The 23,013-nt window shown below is 39.1% G+C and overlaps 1 protein-coding gene across 1 annotated transcript in view; it reads right to left on the reverse strand.

Annotated features, from left to right (window-relative positions):
• Positions 1 to 23,013, reverse strand: part of SYNE1 (spectrin repeat containing nuclear envelope protein 1) — a 341,186-nt gene that overhangs the window by 83,228 nt on the left and 234,945 nt on the right. The window contains exons 104-117 of the mRNA XM_057737764.1: positions 21,854 to 22,027; positions 20,677 to 20,808; positions 19,883 to 20,079; positions 18,716 to 18,848; positions 18,140 to 18,322; positions 16,559 to 16,708; positions 15,779 to 15,955; positions 15,178 to 15,333; positions 10,206 to 10,361; positions 7,480 to 7,650; positions 5,486 to 5,619; positions 4,886 to 5,090; positions 3,044 to 3,226; positions 2,341 to 2,487 (exon numbers count right to left, since the gene is read on the reverse strand). Coding sequence (XP_057593747.1) covers positions 2,341 to 2,487; positions 3,044 to 3,226; positions 4,886 to 5,090; positions 5,486 to 5,619; positions 7,480 to 7,650; positions 10,206 to 10,361; positions 15,178 to 15,333; positions 15,779 to 15,955; positions 16,559 to 16,708; positions 18,140 to 18,322; positions 18,716 to 18,848; positions 19,883 to 20,079; positions 20,677 to 20,808; positions 21,854 to 22,027 — 2,298 coding nt within the window. The remainder of the gene's footprint in view (positions 1 to 2,340; positions 2,488 to 3,043; positions 3,227 to 4,885; positions 5,091 to 5,485; positions 5,620 to 7,479; positions 7,651 to 10,205; positions 10,362 to 15,177; positions 15,334 to 15,778; positions 15,956 to 16,558; positions 16,709 to 18,139; positions 18,323 to 18,715; positions 18,849 to 19,882; positions 20,080 to 20,676; positions 20,809 to 21,853; positions 22,028 to 23,013) is intronic.

Raw genomic sequence — 23,013 nt, forward strand, 5'->3', positions numbered from 1 at the left:
CTGGAAGCAAGATGAAAAAGCAGATTTAGCACCGTGGTCAGAAAAAGGCAGAGATCTTTCAAAGTGCACAGTGAACCTCTGATTCCAGAAAGAAGCCAGTCTTTAGTCTCCTCTGCATTTCTAGGCCACCTCCTCACAATCCCCAGCGCTGCAAAGAAAGCAAAGCTGCATCTCCTCATCAGCTTCCACTGATGCTGCTGCTATTGCTGCTACAGCTACGCACTATCCTTTATTGAACACGTGATAGTTTACGTGTATTATTTACTTGATTTATTTACTCATAAGTAATTCTTGCTTGAGCCGATAAAGGATGAAAATTGTGTTGATGCCTGAAAAGACTTACTTCTAAACCTTTATATTTCATTTATCCACGTTAATTTGCTCTTTTATTATTTAGTAATAATAGTTATGATAGTAATAGCTAACATTTATTGAGCACTTGTGAACCAAGTATTTTTACAAGAGCTTTATGGGTAATAACTCATTTTATCCTCAAAACAATCCCATAAGGTAAGAACCACTACTATTCCCGATTTACAATGAGGAAGAAGAGGCACAGACACTACATAAATTGCTCAAGGCCACCCAGCTAGTAAGTGGTAGGGCCAAGTAAACATGACTCGGGTTCTCCCTGGAAGGAACATAATCCCATCTGAGCTCTGAAATCACCACGCATTATCTTAAGAGCTTCAGTTTTAGATCCCTGACCCCAACCCCAAAGCTGATGAGACTCAACTGAGGAAGCAGTCAATGCTTTCAGATCACTTTCCTCCCTTCACACACAGGACAAAGCTGTCTGTCCTGGTTTTCCTGTGGGCATTTGTAACTCCATCTAGGCAATGGGCTACAGGAAGGAGAAAAGGTCAGGACACCTTTGGCAGTGTGCGTTTCCTCTCTGCGTGCTCTGCAAAAGGCTCATAACTCTGATTACAGAATCAATCTTTCCAACTATCAAAGCCAAAAGCAAACTATTAAGATGGCAGAGCTTCCATGGGTAGATATCAACAGTGAACACAATTGACATGACATGGCCCTTCTCACGGTGCTCACAGAGAGTAAGACACTTCCAACAGTGGAGAAAACAGCAGTCACCTAATCACATGAACATGACTGGGTGATATGATGAAACTGTGAAGAAAAAGAACAGTGGGCTATGAGGGTGTGTCACTGGGGGGCCTGACCATGGACAGAAGGGGAAGCTTTCCTAGAGTGACACTGAACAAAATGACCAGGAGTTGATGCCTTTTGCTGGGCAGAGATTTTGGTGGGGACAAAGATTCCAGAAAGTGGGGGTGGGCATCTTCCACACAGATGCTGGGAAGCACTGTAGTTCCCAAGTGGCTGGAGAATGAGACAGACAGGGGTGAAGGCGAGATCCTTAGGAAGGGACCAGTACTGCTGGTCTTGAGACTTCACATAAATCTTTATCCTGAGGGCAATGGAAACCCATGGAGGGTTTTAAGCAGAGGAATAATATAACAAAATGTGCATGTCCATTGTATTACTTTATTTGCCTTAAAATAGTTCATAATTAAGTAAAACCCTTTAAAAGAGAAAGATCATTCTGGAAGCTATGGGTTGGTGGGAGAGGGGTCACTGCAAGGAGGTCCACAGAGGCTGAGACCATGGCCTTGGCCCTAAGCAAGATCAGGCAGCTTGAAATAGGAGTGGGTGACAGTAGCAGTGGAGATGGGAGGTTCACAAACTACGAAAGGGGTGATGGATGGGGCGTGGGGAGGAACCAGAGGGAGGAGGAGGAGGAGTGAGGTAGAGTCCTGGCACCGCTCCTGGGGGGCTGCTATCGCAGACCACGAAATCAGCTTGAGCTCACGGCCATCGCTCCTCTCAAGAGAACAGGAAAGCGGCTCCCCTGGTGGCGCAGTGGTTAAGAATGTGCCTGTCAACGTGGGGAACATGGGTTCGATCCCTGGTCGGGGAAGATCCCACATGCCGCAGAGCAACTAAGCCTGTGCGCCACAGCTACTGAGCCTGTGCTCTGGCACCTGAGAGCCACAACTACTGAGACCAGGCGCCACAACTACTGAAGTCCTTGCACCTAGAGCCTGTGCTCTGCAACAAGAGAAGCCACTGCAATAAGAAGGCCACACACTGCAATGGAGAGTAGCCCCTGCTCTCCACAACTACGAAGACCCAACACAGCCAATAAATAAAAAAATTTTTTAAAACTTTTAAAAATAAAAAAGAGAGAGAAGGAAAGCAGAGCTGGCAAGAGTTTCCTTGGGAACAAAAAGTAGGCCTAGGTCAGGAGTTTTGAGTTTTCTTTAGGATTTTGAGGATAAGAAGATAGAAGATCTGGGACGAGGATTTGAACACACTTACCTTAAGTTCTTCCATCCTTTCCTGGATGGTTGAGAGGTCAGATGAGTGGCTAGGGTCCTGCCCTTGTAGTATTTCTTCAGCTTCTACTATCCAGGCCTCCAAAGCTTCCAAACTCTTGGTAAAGGTTTCATAGTCAAGGACGCCAGCCTTTTTTCACACACAAAAAAATTGGTATTTAGAAATCGAGTGAAAGAGCAAGTGGATATTAAAATTATTTTTCATATTCTTGTGTCAAATTGCCATTCTCAAGATGCCATTCCTAAAATGACAAGGCTACAGTGATTTAAATTTCCTTCTTTTTATTAATATAATTTTCCTAACACTTAGAATTACTTCTACGTACCATTAATTCACCAATTAAAGTTATTTTTAGGTACATTATCAAACAGAAATATATTCTGATTCTTGTAAAAACTTGTGTAAACATGACTGTTAACATTAAAGCCACTTAATGTCTATTAACTGAACATTTTTTACCGTGGAAGGAAGCGCTGGTTTGGGGACAAAATTACATTGTAGAGAACAGTGCAAGACTCCCACCTTTCCCTGACCCCACTGGAACTTCCAAGTTTGTTTATTTTTTAATCTTTTGGTCTTGAAGGAGGCATTGTCTCGGGGATGAAGAATTCTTCTTTTCCTGTGTTTATGCCCAGGTTTTATAGAATGCCCAATTTATAACACCTGCTGAATATGAGCTCTGTACCTGTAACACAGTCTGCTGTTTGTAGAGAGCCTGTTCTAGGGCACATAAGTGTTGACTCAAAGAGAGTTGATCAGCTTGAATGGCTGATGCTGCCGAAGCATCCACTTGCTGCTTGAGTTGCTCTCCCAGCTCACGGAGAACAAAAAGGGAATCCTTAACTGTCCCCAGTCCTCTGAGGAGGTCCTACAGAAGATGAAAATATGCCCATCATGAAACCACAGGTTAACCTACACCTTATTATAAACAATAGGCAAAGGGCCACACGTCTAAAAACAATCTTACTCGTCGAACTTTTACACTAAATAACGTTCACCTGCAGAAAAAAGAAATCAAGAATTGAACTCAATTTTTAAAAACATGCCTGTGTATCAACATTTAAAAATATATGTACATTCTAATTATAAAAGTCACATAGGTTCACTGTAGGACATTGGGGAAATGCAGAAAAACTTACATAAACAAGAAAAAATTTCACCTACAAGTAGAGCCAATAACTGAAAACATTTTGGCAGTTTTTTCCTGCCTCTTCATGTAATTGATATCAAATTGAAAACCCAGTGCTACATTTTACCTTTTTTGACTTAAGGTTATACACACAAGAGAGGAGCTGTATATGTGGTCACGTCTTAGTGGTTACCGTACACCCTCCCCTCTTGGTGGGTGCAGAAGCCCAGCTATGTATGGCTCTGGTGAGCAGGAGGAAGAGGGGACTCTATCTCCGTTCTTTTCTGTGGCATCTCTTGCCTCCATTTTTTTGTGGGACCTACTTATATGCTGCAAATTATAAGCCGATGGAAATTCCCTGTTTCTGGTTTTCATCTACCACTTAGGGATGGCAGCTGACTGATTCTTCCGCCTGTTGCTGGTGTCCCACCAGACACAGTGGAGACAGTAGCGCCTGCTATGCCCGTACAGGGACTACAGTGCGAAGGGGGAAAAGCAGAGAGATCAGAAAATTCACAGAAATCATTTGGAGCACTAGACTCTAAAATAGGCATATCTCAACTCAAGAGGATTGAAAATTGAAAATGACAAATCTCATAGATATAAACTATGTGGAAAGAGGAAAAAAACGCAGTGAATTAACTTTACTGTAAATCTTAAAATTTAGCTTTAAAGTGATTATTCATTATTCATGTGAAGGTCTTAGAGTGGGTTAAACTTTTATTTATGTGCTTGTTATAACTTGCCTAAGCCTAATAAACTGACTTGGCAAAGTTTATAAGAAGGTCTTTGAAATAAGCTCATTAAAATAAAGACAAATAAGGATGATTAGTAAGAGGCATGTGACAGGTGAAATAAGAGAATTGTTCCCGAAAACCTTAAGTAGGTTATTGGCAGCTACAGTGAAAAAGAGAAATATTAAAAAGCTATTAAAGAGAAGTATACCCATAAATCAGGAGAGAAAGACTTCTTCCTACCATTAAGTTCTTAGAAGAAATTATTATGTTGATGCTTACATAAGAGATAATGGACCGCACTGGACAAAACCTATTAACAGTTGATTTTTAAAAGATGTAACATTACTCTTCATATGGTCATTTCTTATACTGACCATCTCTGTAAAAACAGCCTAAGTCTTTCACATGGACTGCATTCCATGAAGAAAAATGGAAAACAACTCTTTAAAAATAAACAATGGGAGGGGATCTCTTAAATCTGATACACCTGCAACTGTGTTCTGAAAACCTAGCAGGCTCTCAAATACTTGAAACAATTATTTTTGGATAGTTGTCCCATACAGAGACATACGAAAAGCTCACACACAGCAGCATCAGCCCTGCTAAACTTGAGAAGTCTAAGCTTGGCAAGCTGGGAACGCGCGATAGTTCTTGAACATACATTGCAATCTTGAATCCATGTGGCAACTTCGTCGTCAGCGATGTCCTTGTCAGTGGCTGCCTTCAAGAGCTCATTGGTTCGACCCTCCTGCTGTTGAACTGTAGCAGCACACTGTCTGGAGTAGTCTTTGTATCTCTGCCAAAGCTGAAGTAGGGCCTTGCTGGCGTGTAGCTGCTCAGCAATCTCTTCCAGCAAGTTATTCCATCTGGAAATGAGAGCCAACACTCATGGCTGATTCCCACCTCTCACCAAATGCTGTTATTTACTATTTTATTTTTCATGATCCTGGTTCATGTGAATATGGTAATAATGCAGATGTCTCATTTCTACTGAACGTAATAAAAAGTAACATTTCATACTCATATTTCAAGGGCAGAGAGAAATGAGGTCAATCTTGGGGTATATCGCAGTTCTAATTCCTTTCTAAATATCTTCACTATATCTGCTTATCCTTAAATTCATTTTGTGAAAATTAAAGCATTACTAGAATAGAACCTATAAAGCTCAAATTCAAATGCCAGTGTTTTAACTGTATCTTTATTTGTAATAAGGTCATGATATAAATAATAAGCAACAGTGTAGAACCAGCATGTTCCATACCTCATATTGACTTCTTTTAATGTATTGGTAAGAGTTTCTGTCACAGGTGGGTGACACTCTTTTAACAGTTGGTTGGTGACAGAGCCAAATTTCTGTAAGCTCTTTTCCTGTTTTTCTAGATCATCTTGAAGATTCTGCCCGAAGGAAAAGTGCCACAGATGACATGACAGGATCTAAAAATTCTAACGATCAAGTTTAAAAGTAATTTATAGCTGTTTTCATAAATATGCACATACGGACACAAAACCATGACTTTGCCCAATGCTTTATAAGCTTTCTTTAGATAATCATTTTTCCTTTTCTATGAGTTTGTTCTCATGGGTGTGAGGAGGAATTCTTAACAACTGAGCCTTCTTGGAGTGGGAGCTGAAATTCTGCCGGGAAAGCTCACACAGGGAGCCCTTGTCCACCATCGAGGAGGAAGCTGTGGGGCTGGCGGACGAGTGGTCTATCACACTGTGGTTCTCCTTGCTGCTCAAGGCCAAAGTCTGGGTCTCGACTTCATTACTTACCCGGAGTTGCTCTCCTAGAAACTCCTGATAAGGAGCCTTTGAGAAGTCATGGCTTTTTTGAGTACCAGCTCTAAGTTCTATCTCTGATGCTCTTCCTTGCAAAGAATATTTATTAGCTGGCTATAGGCTTGGTGGAATCTTCTACCAAGAACGAGTGAAGAAAGATATTTCCCTGGAAATATTGCTGAAGTGATAGACTCAGTTCTTAGTAAAACTCCATAGGTGAAGCGGGCTGCCAAAATCCAGTCCTACTTAACACTGATATCTGGTTGCCATCAAAGCAAAATATACAAGGAATAGACCCAGAATCCTTTCATATCTTAAGACAGAAGATGTGAGACACAGAGTAGACTCAATTAAAAAGTACTTCTAACCTCCTCAAAGTTATAAAATGTGTTTTTAAACTTACTATTCTCAAAATAAGTTTTAATAATTCTTAGTATCTGCAACAACTGTTTTAGGGTTTAAAGAAGTTATATGTACTCATTTTATCCTTCCTCCATCCTGCCTCACCCCCCAAAAAGGTATTCCCTTCAGAAAGTCTGCATATCAGGTCAGCAACAATATAAACTTTGATTGCCAAGACAGGGACGTGGACCGATGTAAGGAGGGTCCATGCTAGGCTCTTGCTGCCCTCCCATCCCTTAGGGCCTGCTCTGCCCATCCCACAGGCTGCATTATTTAGTCAGGGAGAAAGGGCTGCAGCAGGTGAGAGGGCCCAGTGCCCAGGTATGCGGGGGGCGAGGGCAAGAGGAGATTGCTGTTTAAGTCAAACAGCAGCAATGTCCTCCTGGATGAAATCAATGATGATGGACACACAGGAAACCACACAGTAAGTGCTAGAGAAGGAGGATTATGTGTACACGTTGGAGAGACCACTGACATTCTGCTGAATCCCAAGAAAACAACTTAATGGTTCAAAATTTTACCACTATTGCTATTTTTATTTTTGTTTTCCTTTTAATCCTGTAGAATATGTTTAGAAAAGCAGGATAAAAAGAGCAAGGGAAGACATAAAAGGCAGCAATGATGGATCAAGGAGGTTGATTTGGGTATAAAATAATTTTATAAAATACATTCATGGGGATATTTATGTAACAGAATTTTAAAAATTATGTAGTTATAGACCAGCTATTCCAGAATCTGGTATCCACAGGCAAGTTTGATTATGTAACAAATAAATTAATTTTAAGTATTTTAAAAATAATTAAATGTCAACAACATACACCAATATTCCAGGATGATGTTTGCATTTGTTATTTATTTATTTATTTATTTATTTATTTATTTATTTATTTATTTATTTATTTTAGGCCGTGCCACGTGGCATGCGGGACCTTAGTTCCTCAACCAGGGATTGAACCTGAGCCTCCTACAGTGGAAGCATGGAGTCCTAACCACTGGACCGCCAGGGAATTCCTGCATTTGCTCATTTTTAAAAATTTTTTCTCAAATTAAGGATGGGTTCAATTCATTCCTTACCTGAAGATTGTCTACCTGAACTTGTACAGCTTCTAAAGAGCCAGTCAGCAGACGGTATCGGGAAAGAGAGTATCTGGCCTCCATGAGATAACTGTTTATCTCATCAAAGGCCACTTTGTGGTGGTTCCACTGGTCAAGCACGGACTTCAACAGGATCTTTAATTGTCCAACCTTTTGAAAGAGACAGAAGCTTCTTATAATTGCATAATATTTTAAATGATAAAATATATATTCCACTGATGGAAAAACATTAAAATTTAAGAACTGCATTGGGATTTCAGGCATTATAAGTAAACTGAAGTTAAAAAAAAAAGATTTGAAAAGTAAGATGTAGCAATGTTGAAATTTAAGCCTTTCATACTTTTGATCACACAGTCTAAATTAAACTGCTTAAAAGGTTATATATATATAACCTTTACCTATAGTATATATTATATATATGTAATATAAAAGTGATAAATGATTGATATATTTAATACCACAGTTTAGGAAATATATCAAATGAGTGTTTCAAACCCACTTTATCCTCATAACAACCTCATGAGGTAGATGGAATCATTATGCTCAGTTTTTAATGAAATTTTAATAAGAGGTTATAAAAACCACCTGTTAGAGTGTGAAATATCTAGATTTGAATCTAGGCAGACTGGTCCCAGGAAATGAAACCTATCTATCATCTGTCCATCTACTTACCTACCTGTCTGTCTGTCTGTCTGTCTATCTATCTATCTATCTATCTACCTATCTATCTATCTACCCATTGATCTATCTCAGGTATGTGTAAGATCTCCCGCCCACCTCACCCCCACACACAAATACATACTCAAATGACTATCTTAAGACAAAACATCTAAGAACATTCTTTCCTGTACTTATCTGCAGCAGAAAAGGTTTTAGTTTAATCTGTATCATTTAGAAAGATATCTGCTTTGGACTTTCTGGATTTCAGCCCTAATCTTCTAAATGTAATCTTTTGAATATGGAGTAAGTATGGCCATGATTAAGAAAAGAGATCATATAAATTAATTTGCACCTGAATTCTCCACTGTTTTTCTTAGCATAAGTAAAAAATGCTGAAACCAATCAAGGTACTATCACATGGGCCAAATGTCTAAGAAAATGCTGCCTCAGAAACCAGGCAACACTCCCAGGTGCAGGCAGGTGCCAGGGCCTGTCCTTGGAAAGTCAGGAACAAACATGAACAAAAAACTGACAGATCAATGAGAATTTTTAACTCGTCTATTTCTTCTGTGTATTATTTTTGTTTGTTTTTCATGAAAAGATGTTTCTGTGAAAGAACTACTTAATTTATTGATATGGTAAATTGTCTCCAAAGAATTGTGATGGTTTATAAAAGTGCATAAAATAAAATATAATAGATTTAAAATCGGGTTAAAGAAAAGGTAATTAGGAAGCTGCCTACAGAGAACATCACATGGACTGTGAGAAGTGGTTTGCTGGACACACTCAGTCACTTAACCTGTTTGTGCCTCAGCCCCCACTTCTGAAAAGTGCGGACGAGAACCACTTGCAAATGTGTGTGAAGAGCAGGAGCTGTTACATATATCCTTTTCATTGGAGCATTCAACACTTCATTCAGCACACATTTGTCAAATGTCTTCACAGAGCTTACGTTTTAGTGAGAGAATTTAAACTGAGTAGACTCTATCATACATTAGAAGTTGATAAATAATACAGATAAAAGCAAAGCAGAGAAGAGAGTCAGGGAGTGGGGGCAGGGCGGGGATGGGAAGGCTGTCATTTAAAACAAGGTGGTCAGGAAAGCCCTCGCTGAGATGGCAGATTTAAACAAGGACTTCGAGGAGAGGGAGTGACCATGTGCACATTAGGCAGGGGTGGCTCCAGGTGGAGGGAAGAGCCAGCACAAAGTCCCTGAGTGTGGAGCATGCCATTGGGTTCCAGACTAGGGGGAGACCAGAAGCACAAGGAACCTGCAGGCCAGCAGCAGGAGATGCATGGTGTTGGCCTCATTCTGAATGAGACAGGAAGCTACTGCGGGGTTGTGAACAGAGGACTGGTGTGATCTGACTTCTGTTTCAACAGGACCTCTCTGGCATGGAGATTATTTAGGAGGCCATTAAAATAACCAAGGCAAGTGGTGACAGCGACTTAGAGCTAGGTGCTAGCTATACAGACGGGGGCAGAGGTTAGAGTCTGGATCTATCCTGAAAATAGGGCTAGCAAGATCGCTGATGGACTAGCTATGGGTCTGAGAGAAAGAAAGGAGTAAAGAAGAACTCCACGGGTTTCAGCCCATGCAGCTGGACGGGCAGAGTTGTCATGAACTGAGGTGGAAGAAAGCATAGGTTTGTGAGGGAAGAATGGGAGCTGGTATGGGCAGGAAGTTTGAGATGTCTACTGGTCATGCAAGCAGAGGTGTCTACAGAGGGTTTCCCTCTGTGTCTGTCTGTATAGAGTTGAGGTGGGAAATCCAGTCTGGCGATACACATCTAAGAACCACCTGTGCCTGGGTGGTATCTATGGACATGGGCGTGGATAAGATTACTAAGAAAGTAATGTTCATAGTAATGTTAATTATAGGAACTGTCTGAAGCTAGAAAGAAAGTTAAGAAAGTGGACTTAACAGTGCGCATAGGTGCTGTCTAGATTCTGTGATTATTTATGCAGTTACTTTAGGAAACCCAAAACCCATATCACATCTGGACATGAGATGGCAAACACGGTCTTGGAACCACAGTCTTTACCATGTGGTCTAAATGTGCCCAGGTTTGGTTGAGCTCCTGAAGAGTGCTCTTGACAACGCCAGAAACTTCTTCTTTCTTGTTCTGAATTAAAGCAAGTCCGTTCTGCTCAATTTTCTCTACTTCTTTTTCTTTTGCTTTAACCATATCTTCCAGATCCTGAAAGAAGAAGAAATAATCATCTTAAATATTCTATTATGGAACTCCGGGGTACACTGAAATTGAGCCACTATAGTCTCACATCCTAAGAGTCTTTTACTAATCCAAAAAGCTTATCATTCTCCGGAGAGGGTCTCCACAGCGATGCTTCTTCCTACATTTATGTTTTTTAAATTTTCTTTTTATTCTTAAAAAAATGTAAAATTTGACTACATAATAGATAAGAAAATGCCACTGTATAATTTTTTTCAAGAAGCTACAAGGAAAGAAATCTATATCGGAAAACTTGATGTTGGAAAAGTTACAGAGTCCTAGCCCACGGGGTGAAATATGATAGAATGGTATTCTGGCCCCAGTATCTGAGGTTTAATTACATTTCTGTGACAATCAAGCTGTGCCACTTTGCGCAAGTTAGAAACTTCCACAGGGTCTCTGTTGTTTCAGATAAAAAATCAGAAACTCTATTAGACTTTCTTTCTCCCTAAAATATTCTGATTCTATGTGATTCTGAAGGGTTACATGGGATTTTTTTCATGAATCACACCCTCATTTTCTTTAGGATTTGCATTTATAATGGTCAGTATGAAATGTTCAAAAAAGAAAATGAGGCGATGACCTGGAGATCACACTTAACCATAATCCTAACTTCTGTTTTAAAGCCGTTTGAAAACTTGGAAAGCACAGTGAGCCAGGCTGAGACCGCTATCAGCATGTTATGGATGAACAAGTGGGAGATTACATCACACAACCTGTCTCAGGTCACAGAAGGGCCAGAGCGGAATTAGAATCCAAGACTTCTGAGCCCACTGACTCCTAGCCCAGTGCTGGAGGTGGGTCATCAGATGGGAATCGTGGAGATGCAAATCCATGCCGAGGTGATGTGGGAAGCCATATATTAAGCCTGGTTACATGCTCATATTCAGAAGTACACGCCCAGCACCACACACGCAGATGTGTAGCACTTGGAGGTTAGAGTGAAGAAAATTGCAAAATATTTAAGTTTGGATAATGTCTCAATTCTGTGAAAAAGATTTCCAGCTCCCTGTCATGACCACATATGGATAACTCTCTTGGGCTTGGGTAGTGCTATGGTTAGGGTACTACTGAGAAGTCCCGGTCTCTGCTATTTTAGTTACAAATGGGCCTATTTTAAGTTTTATTTCTGTGTGGTCCAATCTTTTAATCACTCTCTACCTTACGTATAAAATAGGAATAACAACACATTTGCTTACCTCAAAGGGATGACATTAGATAAATAAATCTATGAAATCCCTTTGAAGCTGTTAAAAACTAGGCAAATGTAAGAGTATTAGTTTATTCAGCCATTTAGTAATCTGCCCTGCTTCACTGCAAATTTATTTTTCTCTCCTTATCTATTATCAAGCTATTTTTTGTCTTGATGTAGAAGTCCATGCAATTAGTAGCCTAAAGAGATCATTTTTGTTTTTAACAACTGTTTTTTCATTTCCACTTTAAAATTTTGTCCATATTTTGACAGCTTTGATAATTAACCCGAGAATGAATGTAGTGATAACTAGGGTTACAGGTCCTTTGCACAGTATAGGAAACATAATGAACTTTACTATTTAAGGATTTTTCTCTCTACTTCTCGAAAAGATTACATAACCATGACTAATTCTTCCAACATGTCTTTAATATGATTCTAAAATTCAACCACTGGAATTAAATTTATTCTCATTTACTCATAGATGTTAACTTTTTAAGTGAGCAATATTAAATGAATGATGCATGGCTTAGAAACACATCTCAAAAGTATCCTGTGCATTTATGTTGGCACAAAAGCACAACCCAAGAGAGAAACAGGAATGAAATATATATTTTGTGCAAAACAAAGGTGTGTTTTCCTTTCCCTCCAATAATAATTAAAAGATGATTCTGTTTCTGATCAATGAAGGGAAAAGCCAAACCTAACATTTTTTGCTATGACAAATCATTCTTAACTTGGGTTGATTCATAAATATCAGTTTTTATGTTGGTTCCAATTCATAAATCACTTCTGAAAGAGTGGAAAAATATCCAAGGGTTTTTAAACAAATAAAGCTTGAATCCAGTTACCAATGTAAGTATGCTGGCTTGAATTCTACACTTTGGTCCAGAGGAACAATTTCTCAAAAATGACAATAAATTTTTATCAAGGTTTGTGGTACTGCCAAATGGAACCTGTCAGTTAGGCTATTGTGATTTATATGTGATGCCCCAAAATAATTATGTGGTCTACTTTCATTCTGTTCTCTGTTTCAAAAAAAAAAGGCTTTTCATTTGAAATCACAGACTGGCATTGGAGTGAAGTTCTTTCAACCACACTTGAAGCTTTTCCTCCTAACACTGCCTGGTGTGACCCTCTGGGAGGCTAAAATTTGGGTCCGAAAAGAACTGAAACTTGGTCCCAAGTTTCTGCTACACTTTCCAGCTAGCAATCTCCTCTCTCTCTGTTAAATAAAAGACATGACAGAAAAAGACAGTGGAAAATGGCAGAAAAAGCATACATTAAAGAGAAGAAAAAAAATAGTAAGAAAGAAAAATAAAAGGAGAGAAGGAGAGAAGGAAAAAAAATAAAGGAAAAGTTAAATTAACCTATTATTTCAGTCTTTTAATAGTCAAGTTTTATTACAACAGTGTAACAAGCAAGCATTAATCTTGCTAATGTTAATGCTAAACCTATGTTTTAATTTTAATGAAAACATTTTAACTTAGGAAGTCTTCTTTCAAATTAAAATTCTGAAATTCTGTCTTCCTTTTACATGTTAGAATGGATAGCCTAAATTAGAAATACTACTGGCCCCTGGAAAATTGGAAAGGCAATAAGACTAGCTGGTGCGTGTTTCTGGTCTTCCATCTTTCACACACCCATCTTCTGATGTGAAGTTTTGTTTTTTTTTTTAACTTCAAGGTATTTCTCTGTATGATAGTTTTCTTTGCCATTTCATGCACCCTCGAAATTGCAACCCATTAGCTTGTCAGCCCAGCACAGGAGCATGTGCTCCTCCTTTTCTGAACCAAAAAGTTTTGACTGAAGTTTAAATTTAATTTCTTTATATATGTCCCCAAAGAAAAACTGTTGGTTGGAAGGCAGATCATTACCAAAGGCCTTTCTTTTTGAAAGCTGAAATATAAAAACAAGATTTGGCAGAAAGGTGACTCCCCTGGTGGTGCAGTAGTTAAGACTCCACTTGCCAATGCAGAGGACACGGGTTTGATCCCTGGTCCGGGAAGATCCCACATGCTGCAGAGCAACTAAGCCTGTGAGCCACATCTACTGAGACTGTGCTCTAGAGCCCATGAGCCACAACTACTGAGCCCATGTGCTGCAACTACTGAAGCCCATGTACCTAGAGCCCATGCTCCACAACAAGAGAAGCCACCGCAATGAGAAGCCTGCACACCGTAATGAAGAGCAGCCCCCACTTGCTGCAATTAGAGAAAGCCCACATGTAGCAATGAAGACCCAATGCAGCCAATAAATAAAAAGTAAGTTACTTAATTTAAAAATGTAAACTGCAAAACACTTAGTAGATACTAAAAGACTTAATACTTTAAAAAAAAAGATTTGGGGAAAGAACTGTTTCTGTAGAATTGCTTCACAGTTTTAGTCTTCAGTTGTCCTTAGGAAATACGACAGAGAACCATTACAGCTAATCTGTAACACATTACAAACTACTAAATTACTTTTTAATTACAGCACTAACTGTAATAGCTTTAACAAGAATCCCTGAGGAAATATTAAGTGGTCCTAAGTCACTGGAAAACATTTAGAGTCTGCCCACTCCACCTAAACAAAGATCCTTACCACTACAGTAGAACAAGGAGGCGTTGCTGAATCTTCCAGATGGGACACAGTAAGAGGTAACACTGTCCCATAGGAAGCACTGGCTTATTGGAGTTGAACCAGAATCCAATCAAGCCTCTAGTGTTGACTTCCATTTATAGGAAATACAGGGGAAAGAAGAGCATCTTAAGGAAGTACACAGGCTAATCCTGAACCTGAGGCCAGGATTCTGCAACAAGTTAATAGTATCAAAAAAAATATTAAAGATACTTGAGAGATCTAACAAGAAATGTAGGATGTGGACTCTGTGACATCTTTATTTAAATAAATTAACTGAAAAAAAAGATATTTTAAAGATGATTGAGGACTTCCCTGGTGGCTCAGTGGTTAAGAGTCCACCTGCCAATGCAGGGGACACGGGTTTAATCCCTGATTTGGGAAGATCCCAAGTGCCGCAGAGCAACTAAGTCCATGTGCCACCACTACTGAGCCTGTACCCTAGAACCCACGAGCCACAACTACTGAGCCCATGCACCACAACTACTGAAGCCAGCATGCCTAGATCTTGTGCTCCACAACAAGAGAAGCCACTGCAATGAGAAACCCGTGCACCTCAACAAAGATTAGCCCCTGCTCGCCACACCTAGAGAAAGCCTGTGAAGAGCAATGAAGACCCAACACAGTCAAAAATAAACAAACAAATAAATAAATAAAATCTTTTTAAAAAAAGAGAGAAGGCAGGCAAGTATGTCAAAATCTTGATGATCACTGAGTCTAATGATCAGTTTAGGGGGGTTAACAGCATTCTCTACTTACGAGTGTTTGAAAACTCGCGTAAATTCTGATTTATAAAAACAGGTGAAAAAACCTAATACTTAGGAAAAAATCTATAAATCACATAATCAGGGAAATTTGTTGCTCAATGCAGCATTTTTCAAAACTTAACTCTCATTTCTCAAGACCTGCAGATTCCTTCGGTGTATGTCATAAAATTGTGAAGTGGTGCTCTCGACCACCTGGACAAATTACCTGACAGTCTTTCAACGTGTTTTGAACTGAAGCCTGATCTCCAATTCGTTGTTGTTGTTTTAGTCTCTTTTCCTGGGTTTCAAACCAAGTTTTCAGACATTGTACATTATTTTCATATTCTGACCAAGATTCCAATAAGCCTTCCAACAGCTGAATCTGAACAAACATAATGAAATTTGAAATTTTATTTTAGAAGCAAACCACTGGCAATTTTATCTTAGAATCAAATCATTCTTAACCTCCGGATTAAGAAGTCTTAAAGTACAGTCCTTTGTATATATGATTAAAATGAATGTTAAAAAGTGTAAATCAATAACTATAATTGGTAAACAGGTAAAAACTTAACTCAACTTGAAGCAAAGGAAAAGACATTTTTAATAAACTAAAATAATATGAAATATCCAAAGAGTAGAAGGTACAGAGACAAAATGATGTACAGGACTGCAGAACGGTTAGAGTGAGAACCTTCAGGGCCAGTCTCTTCCAGAAGCAGCTGTGCGCTTAGTGTAGCCATACTAGTTGTGGGGTGACTTTTTTTACAGAGTGTGCCTGTTCTTGGTGTTTTCATGAAAACATGGGCAGCAGAGAACACCTGGCTCACCTTCTCAGTGACTAGACCCTGCAGGATTTGCCAGCTTTTATTCATGGCTCCAAGCTGCTCAGCAAAATCAGTCTTATCGCTGCGTTTACTTTCCACATCCTGACTGCTGATTTGTAGCACAGACTGGTTCACAAAATCAACCGTCAGCTGTTTACAGTTAAGGTCTATCTTAAAACCCTAAAAAGGGAGAGGAGAAAATAAGAAAACAAGGTTATATGTGTAAATGTCTTATATTTTACCAGAAGTTGGAAAGCCTTAGTTAACCTTAAGATTAACCTTATCACTTCTGTGATTTAGTCCAAATGGTGCAATCTGTGTGCATTAATATAATCCATTATTTTCAGAAGTTGAGTATATATAATATGTGCAGATACTGAGTATACAGATTGAATTTATACATTTTGAATGAATACATATATTGAATTTGTAAAAATTTGAATTATAGATACATCGAATATAAATATAAATATTTTTAGGTACAGAAGTAGAATTGGACAAATTGTATAATCTCACTATAAAATATTTATAAATAATAGTATTTATTTTTATGATTTCTTAAAAATGACACAAAATCTTATTCAAAATTATTCCTAATACTGGACAACTTTCCTATGCCTCTAACTAGGGAAGCAGTTTTCTTACTACTATAGACCTATCTAGTCACTATATATGAAACATATACTTTCAGACCTGATTTCTGTAACTTGACTATTTTACTTTCTTCAGATAAAACAGTCCTAAAATATGCAAAACTAAAAACAAATAAAAATGTTTAACTACCTTATATTTCTGAAGGTATTCATGAATTGCTTTGTAACCGATGGAGTTTTTGATATTCTCTTCATCCTTTTGAATAACGTTTTCCATGAGAGAAATCCAAGCCATGACTTCAGAAATGGCATGGCGAGAAGGCAGCTTATCCATTTGGAGCTGCCCACGTCAGAGACAGAAGAAGTGGCAAGTGTTAAAATTCAAACTCGATTTCTATTAACCTAAAACTCTATTAATTCTTACTAAAGTACCAACAGAGATAACACTTTCTAATGACATTTTTTGGATACTAATCTCATTGGAAGCTGGAAATTAAACATCAGGCAAACATTGAACAATAATATTCCTCTTATGTTTGTTTGATATCGAATACTATAAACACTGCATAAACACTACCTAATTAATCAAAACACGAGCAAGAAGAAAATATTATTCTTATTTTATAGCTAGTTTTACAAGTATAAAAAAATGTAACTACAAAACATTCAACAGATGTATTTTATTAATTATCTTGTAAAATCTCTGTGTATTATGACACAGGAATGTCAAAAGAAGAAAGAAAAATACCACCACACTACAAACTATCATTTTCTAGATTTTTGGTGCTCTCATATTTATTCCAAAGAGCATAGCCAATTTCCTCAGTCTTTCACTAAAACATACTTAGAATACTGACTCTTCTTTAACATATCATACATTTATGCAAATACTTATAACGATTGGGAGGAACAAAAACAATCATTTAAAATATTTATGGACTTCTATGTGGTACAGAAAGATACAGAAGCTACTGTGAGATGCCTCCTACCCTCCAGAAATGTACAGCTGCTGATTAGAAGGAATGAGACATTCATACGAAACACATCTTTCACACCTTGTACACAGGGACGAATGCCAAAGAGAGAGAAAGAAGAAAGTATCTGAGAGTTCAGGGGAGAGGAGCATAATTTCCAGAAAACATTACTACTGACTTCCCTTCTCCTACTTCTCTTCATTTGTTAAATGTCATCTCCATTGTAGGTAAGATTATAGGTCTTTTACATACATTATTATCAAATCTTCATAACCACTCACTTTATGAGAGGTATAGTAACTCATATTTTATTTATGAGAAAGCAAAGAATTTAAACACGGACAGACAAGGATTCTAAAACACACACACACACACACACACACATGCACGATAAGCCCTTGGAAGACAGGGAATTTGTACATAGGGCATTTGTAGAACCATTCTCTCTCTTTTTTTTTTTTTTGAGTATAATTGATTTACAATGTTGTGTTACTTTCTGCTGAATAGCAAAGTGATTCAGTTACACATATACATATAGCCACTCTTTTTTAGATTCTTTTCCTATATAGGTCACTACAGAGTATTGAGTAGAGTTCCCTGTGCTATCCAGTAGGTCCCTATTAGTTGTCTATTTTATATACAGTAGTGTGCATATGCAATACAATGGAAGACATAAAAGACAAGATGTTCAAGACAAAGCTGAGTTAAATTTGTGAGCAAAAGCAGATCAATATACTTTTCCATCTGATACTGCTTACACCAATTATGACCAATTAAACTGATGATTATTTCTGTACCTGGTGGAGCTTTTCCTGTACAGTTGGAATATTTGTCAGCAGGTCATTCCACTGACCATCAATGTGTGACAGCTCAGAACGCAGGGCAGCTGTGTCCACTTTCTTTAGCCGAAGAAGCTGATTTCCAGTGCTCAGAACAGAAGATTTCAGAGTAGATTTGGCATCCACCTCTTTGGAAAACTCCTTAAAAAAGTAGGAAAGTTCAAGTCAGGATTAAGTAGCCAGACCTTTCATTTAAGGAAAGAGACTAACTTATTACATAAACAGTTTTTCTTTACATCTCAAAGGGGAGTGTTGATGTTCAGCACTCTGGAGGAAAATAAGAGCAACGTCCCCTTGCCCTGATGAAAGCCAACATTACTTTAAAGTAGAAAACTACTTTAAAGAGGCAGTGTGCGGCCTAGTATTTTGCATAATTATTCAACACAGAGTTAACATGGACAAATTCTGTTTGGCTTGATTTACTAAGGACATCCATAGGCAGCTGATCTCCTTTTCACTAGTGTTAAGTCAAGTCTTCCATAAAGGTCTGAAAACAATAAAACTGAATCAAATGCTTTAGATTCTTGAGCTTACCAGAAATGCATTCAGATGATCACGGACCATTTCCAGCTCTTGTGGAACTGTCACAGACTGTTGAGTCCAAAATTCTAGCCTGTCTTTTGCAGACTGTAACCAGTGGATTAGATCTGCAGACTCACTTTGATACCTGTAAGGATAGTAATAAGCCTATTAAGTAAACATCCAATCCCAACTTTGTGCTAACCCGTGTTATTCACCAATGCTAATTTTAAAAGGAGACATGACAAATTTGGGAAAATAATGCCCTGGGTTGACACTCTCAAATTCCCTTCTTTTAATATTCATACCTTAAGTAAGTCAGTCTCTCTGAGTTACAGCTTTCCCATCTCTAAGCTGAAAATAAATATATCTTTCTCCTATTCCTTCACACTGAGGCCACTTAGAAAATATTAGATGACTGTTATCGAAAGTTCTTAGAAGTAAAGGTGGCATAAAAATGAGGATTTCAGGCTTCCTTGGTGGCGCAGTGGTTAAGAATCCGCCTGCCAACGCAGGGGATGTGAGTTCGAGCCCAGGTCTGGGAAGATCCCACATGCTGCAGAGCAACTAAGCCCTTGTGCCACAACTACTGAGCCTGTGTGCTGCAACTACTGAAGCCTGCGTGCCTAGAGCCCACGCTCCACAACAACAGAAGCCACCACACTGAGAAGCCCTCACACCACAATGAAGAGTGCCCCCACTGGCCAAAACTAGAGAAAGTCTGAGCACAGCAACAAAGACCCAACACAGCCAAATATATAAATAAATAAATAAATAATAAAAATATTAATTCTTAAAAAAAAGAAAGGAAAAGGATTTCATTATGTAAAATCAACCCTCCACCTCTCTTGAATACCTCCCATTGCCCTCGAGAGAAACTTTCCCTTCTCAAACACACTTTCTCTCCTTCTAAGATTTACTGTGACCACCCATGTACAGTAGGCAGAGGAGATGACAGCCCAAAGGTAAGATGTATTGCATAATGCCTTCCTCCCCCACCCACTTTCAAGTACATGTTTATTCAAATATATAAGAATCCAATTGGAAGCTTTGTGCTTGCCTTTTCCAAACGCTGTGATAAGTTCCTAAAGGGATAACCTCTTTTTCAACTCAGGTACCCAGCAGCCTTATAAATACTATGCAGCACTAATTTAAACACCTGCAAAAGAGTTATTGTATTACCTGGTCCAGTGTTTCAAGATTGTTTCCAATCTATGAAGTTCTTTAGACACTTTGTTGGTGTCATTTAACCAGTGTTCTCCAAGTTGATTTAGTTGGCTTTCTAGATCTGAGCAGCTAACAGATATCAGAAGTCGTTTCCCATCATCTAGTACCTGATATAATTTGGGCTGGTATTCATTAAGGCTGGATTTCAAATGCTAAAATGATTGAAAATATTGGGTCAAAAATTTAGACAATGCAATTTTTCTCCCTAAAGATTATAATTTCTCCATGTTTCCATGACCAGTTAGTCAAATTTCAACTATTTGCACCCAAGTTTCATTAGAAACTTCGAGATATTTCATCTATATCTAAGTATATAACTTTAGGTGCACTTAAAACTGTCAAAGTATAATTGTTTCAAGAATAGTGTGACACCAACACAAAGTACAAAATAATGCTTGGCAGAGGTTGAATTTTCAAAAAGAGCTCTATCATTAAAAATAAGAAATAAAAATGGTTTTTAATGCTCTCTTAAAAAACAACAAACTAATTATTTCAAGATAGTGTGACTCCAGCATAACAAACGGAAAACGCTTGGTGGAGGCTAAATTTTCAAAAGGGGCTCTCTCATTAAAAAAAAAAAAAAAAAAAAAAAAGACCATTTTATGTTCTATTACAAAACAAACACTTAAAGTAAAAGTACTTAATAAAATATTTGATTGCAAGTGTGTTTAGATCCTGTGAAAACCATGGGAAAACTTCAAAAGGAAATGTGGCAACTTTTTACACCAAGTTGTCATTTGGACGCTGACCTGGTAGAGTGTTATCCGGTCGATAAGCCTGTCTTCACTCTCCTCCACCAAACCCACACTTGGGATGCTGCTCTCTACCACCTCCAGCTGCCTGCTGAGCTCCCGGTGGTCCTCATCCAGACGGGACCATGTCTAGAAACACAACATCAGTCTGTGAGCTAAATATCCTCATTAAGGGACAGCATTCTTCTTCATGTGCAAATATGCACGTGACAGAGTCTCTTTAAAGACATGTCATAGACGCCTGCATCGGGGGTTCACTGTGGGAAGCAAAAGATGGCTTTGAAGCAAGTCATCAAGTGGTGACCTTGAAAAGCACTGTGAATGGGCTTTCACATCTGCAACCAACTAGCTGTATGACTTGGGCGAGTTACTACACTTCTCTGAACCTCATTTTCAACATTAAAAAAAAATGGGGATGACAGTATCTTGTCCACTGTGAGGATTAACTAGAATAATGTGCGCAGCACACCTGGAACACGGTAGGCATCTGATATTCACAGTTTTATCCTTTACCGCAGTGATAACGAATGAATGATGTAAGTGAAAGAGACGGGCATGTTTACTTCCCACAGTAAGTAAACTAAATACATTACATTTGTAAATTAAAAACACCCACACAGACATTTAAGAAATATGCCTATATAGTACAGACATTCTACTAAGGGGAGATCTCAAATCGCTTATTTTAAAATTACGATTTTTAGGGAATTCCCTGGTGGTCCAGCAGTTAGAACTCCGCACTTTCACTGCCCAGGGCGTGGGTTCAAGCCCTAGGCAGGAAACTAAGATCCCACAAGTCACATGGCATGGCCAAAAAAAATAAAAGAAAATTATGATTTTTATTTTATTTAAAATTGGAAAACCTTTTTTAAAATCATGTGAAGTCTTTTTCAATAATGGATAGCAAAAGTCAGCAGCTTTTCAGTCTATCAAGACCCCAAATATTGTCAAACTCAGTCTGAAGTCAGTATTCATCTAGCGGAACTCACAATAAGGCACAGCCTTTACCTAAATGTGAATAGGAAACCCCGGGGGCACAGGCAACACACGATGCTGAGTCTGAGACGCGTCCGAGGTCTTACGAGGCAAATCACAGGAACCACGACGTTTCGCCTGAAAGGTCTGCTGGCAGTAGGGAGTGTGCTATAGGGGAGGGGCGGCATCAGGGTCTCACCTCGAGAACGTACTCCAACTCCACACCCCTCTTGTGAGCCCCTTTGAGCACAGCCGAAGCCTGCGCCATCAGGTCTGTGTGGAACTGGGTTTCCCGCAGGACTGCAAAGCTGATTATCTTCCTGAAGAGTGTTTCAGTCAGGATCATATGAGATTCCAGGCCCTGAAAGTATTCCTGCGATTTTTCAGATAGAAAGATTTCATTTACTACCTTACAATAAAAATTGCTTCAACCCCATAAGCTGATGGAACTCGGCTAATGTATGGGCGACATGGGTCCTTTCCCGCTGGCCTCCACGTACCCAGGCACGCGCCGTTTCCTGCAGAGACAGGGTGGGGTGGGGTGGGGCCCAGCCTGCTAACTGGCCTCTCCTGGTCCCCCACTCAAAGCACCTACACACTGCTGTGCTGCAGATACTCTGTCCCCAAAACAGAGCCCTTCATAAGTGACCAGCTGCTGAAAACCTCCTCTGTCCTCTCCTGGTACCATTTGGGTGGACACTCACTTCCGCCACCACACAGACTGGCCTCCTTTGTCCCTGGGACACATTGGTGCCTGTTCCCCATCTTCAGCCTCTGCTTGCACTCTACGTCCTGTGGTGTCCTCACTTGACACATTCACAACTTTTCTTCCTCCAGGGCTGGGCTCGAGCTCTACTCTTTTGTACTTAATATTCATGGCCAAGAACAGCTGGACACACACTGATTGGCATTACTATCTTTAATTTCCTTCGTCATATACCTACACACAGCAGAACTGCAGACCTTATACAACCCTACAGATGTGTTTTAAAATATTACTTTCTATACTTAAAAGTCTCCAGAAGATGGGCAGAGGGCTATCCAATTTCCTGTTCCCAGCACCATGGATGAAACTAAAGGACTAGCAACTGTTAACATCAGCTAACAATGAGTGTGTCCTCTGTGCCAGGCACTTCAGTGACTAACTCACTGAATCCTTATCACAACCTGATGAGGCAGGCAGTTTCACTTCCCATTTTACAGACTCGGAGCCACTCAGTCTAAAGCAACATGCCCAAGGTCATGCAGAACTCTCGCTCAGAAAACAGGCTGGTCAATAGGAGCTAGAACCATTATTTTTAATTGACAATTATTATATCACAGAATCTTAAAGTTGGAAGAGAACTTGGAGGTCACTTA

This window comes from Hippopotamus amphibius, chromosome 6, assembly GCF_030028045.1.
Source record: "Hippopotamus amphibius kiboko isolate mHipAmp2 chromosome 6, mHipAmp2.hap2, whole genome shotgun sequence".
Lineage (NCBI taxonomy): Eukaryota > Metazoa > Chordata > Mammalia > Artiodactyla > Hippopotamidae > Hippopotamus > Hippopotamus amphibius.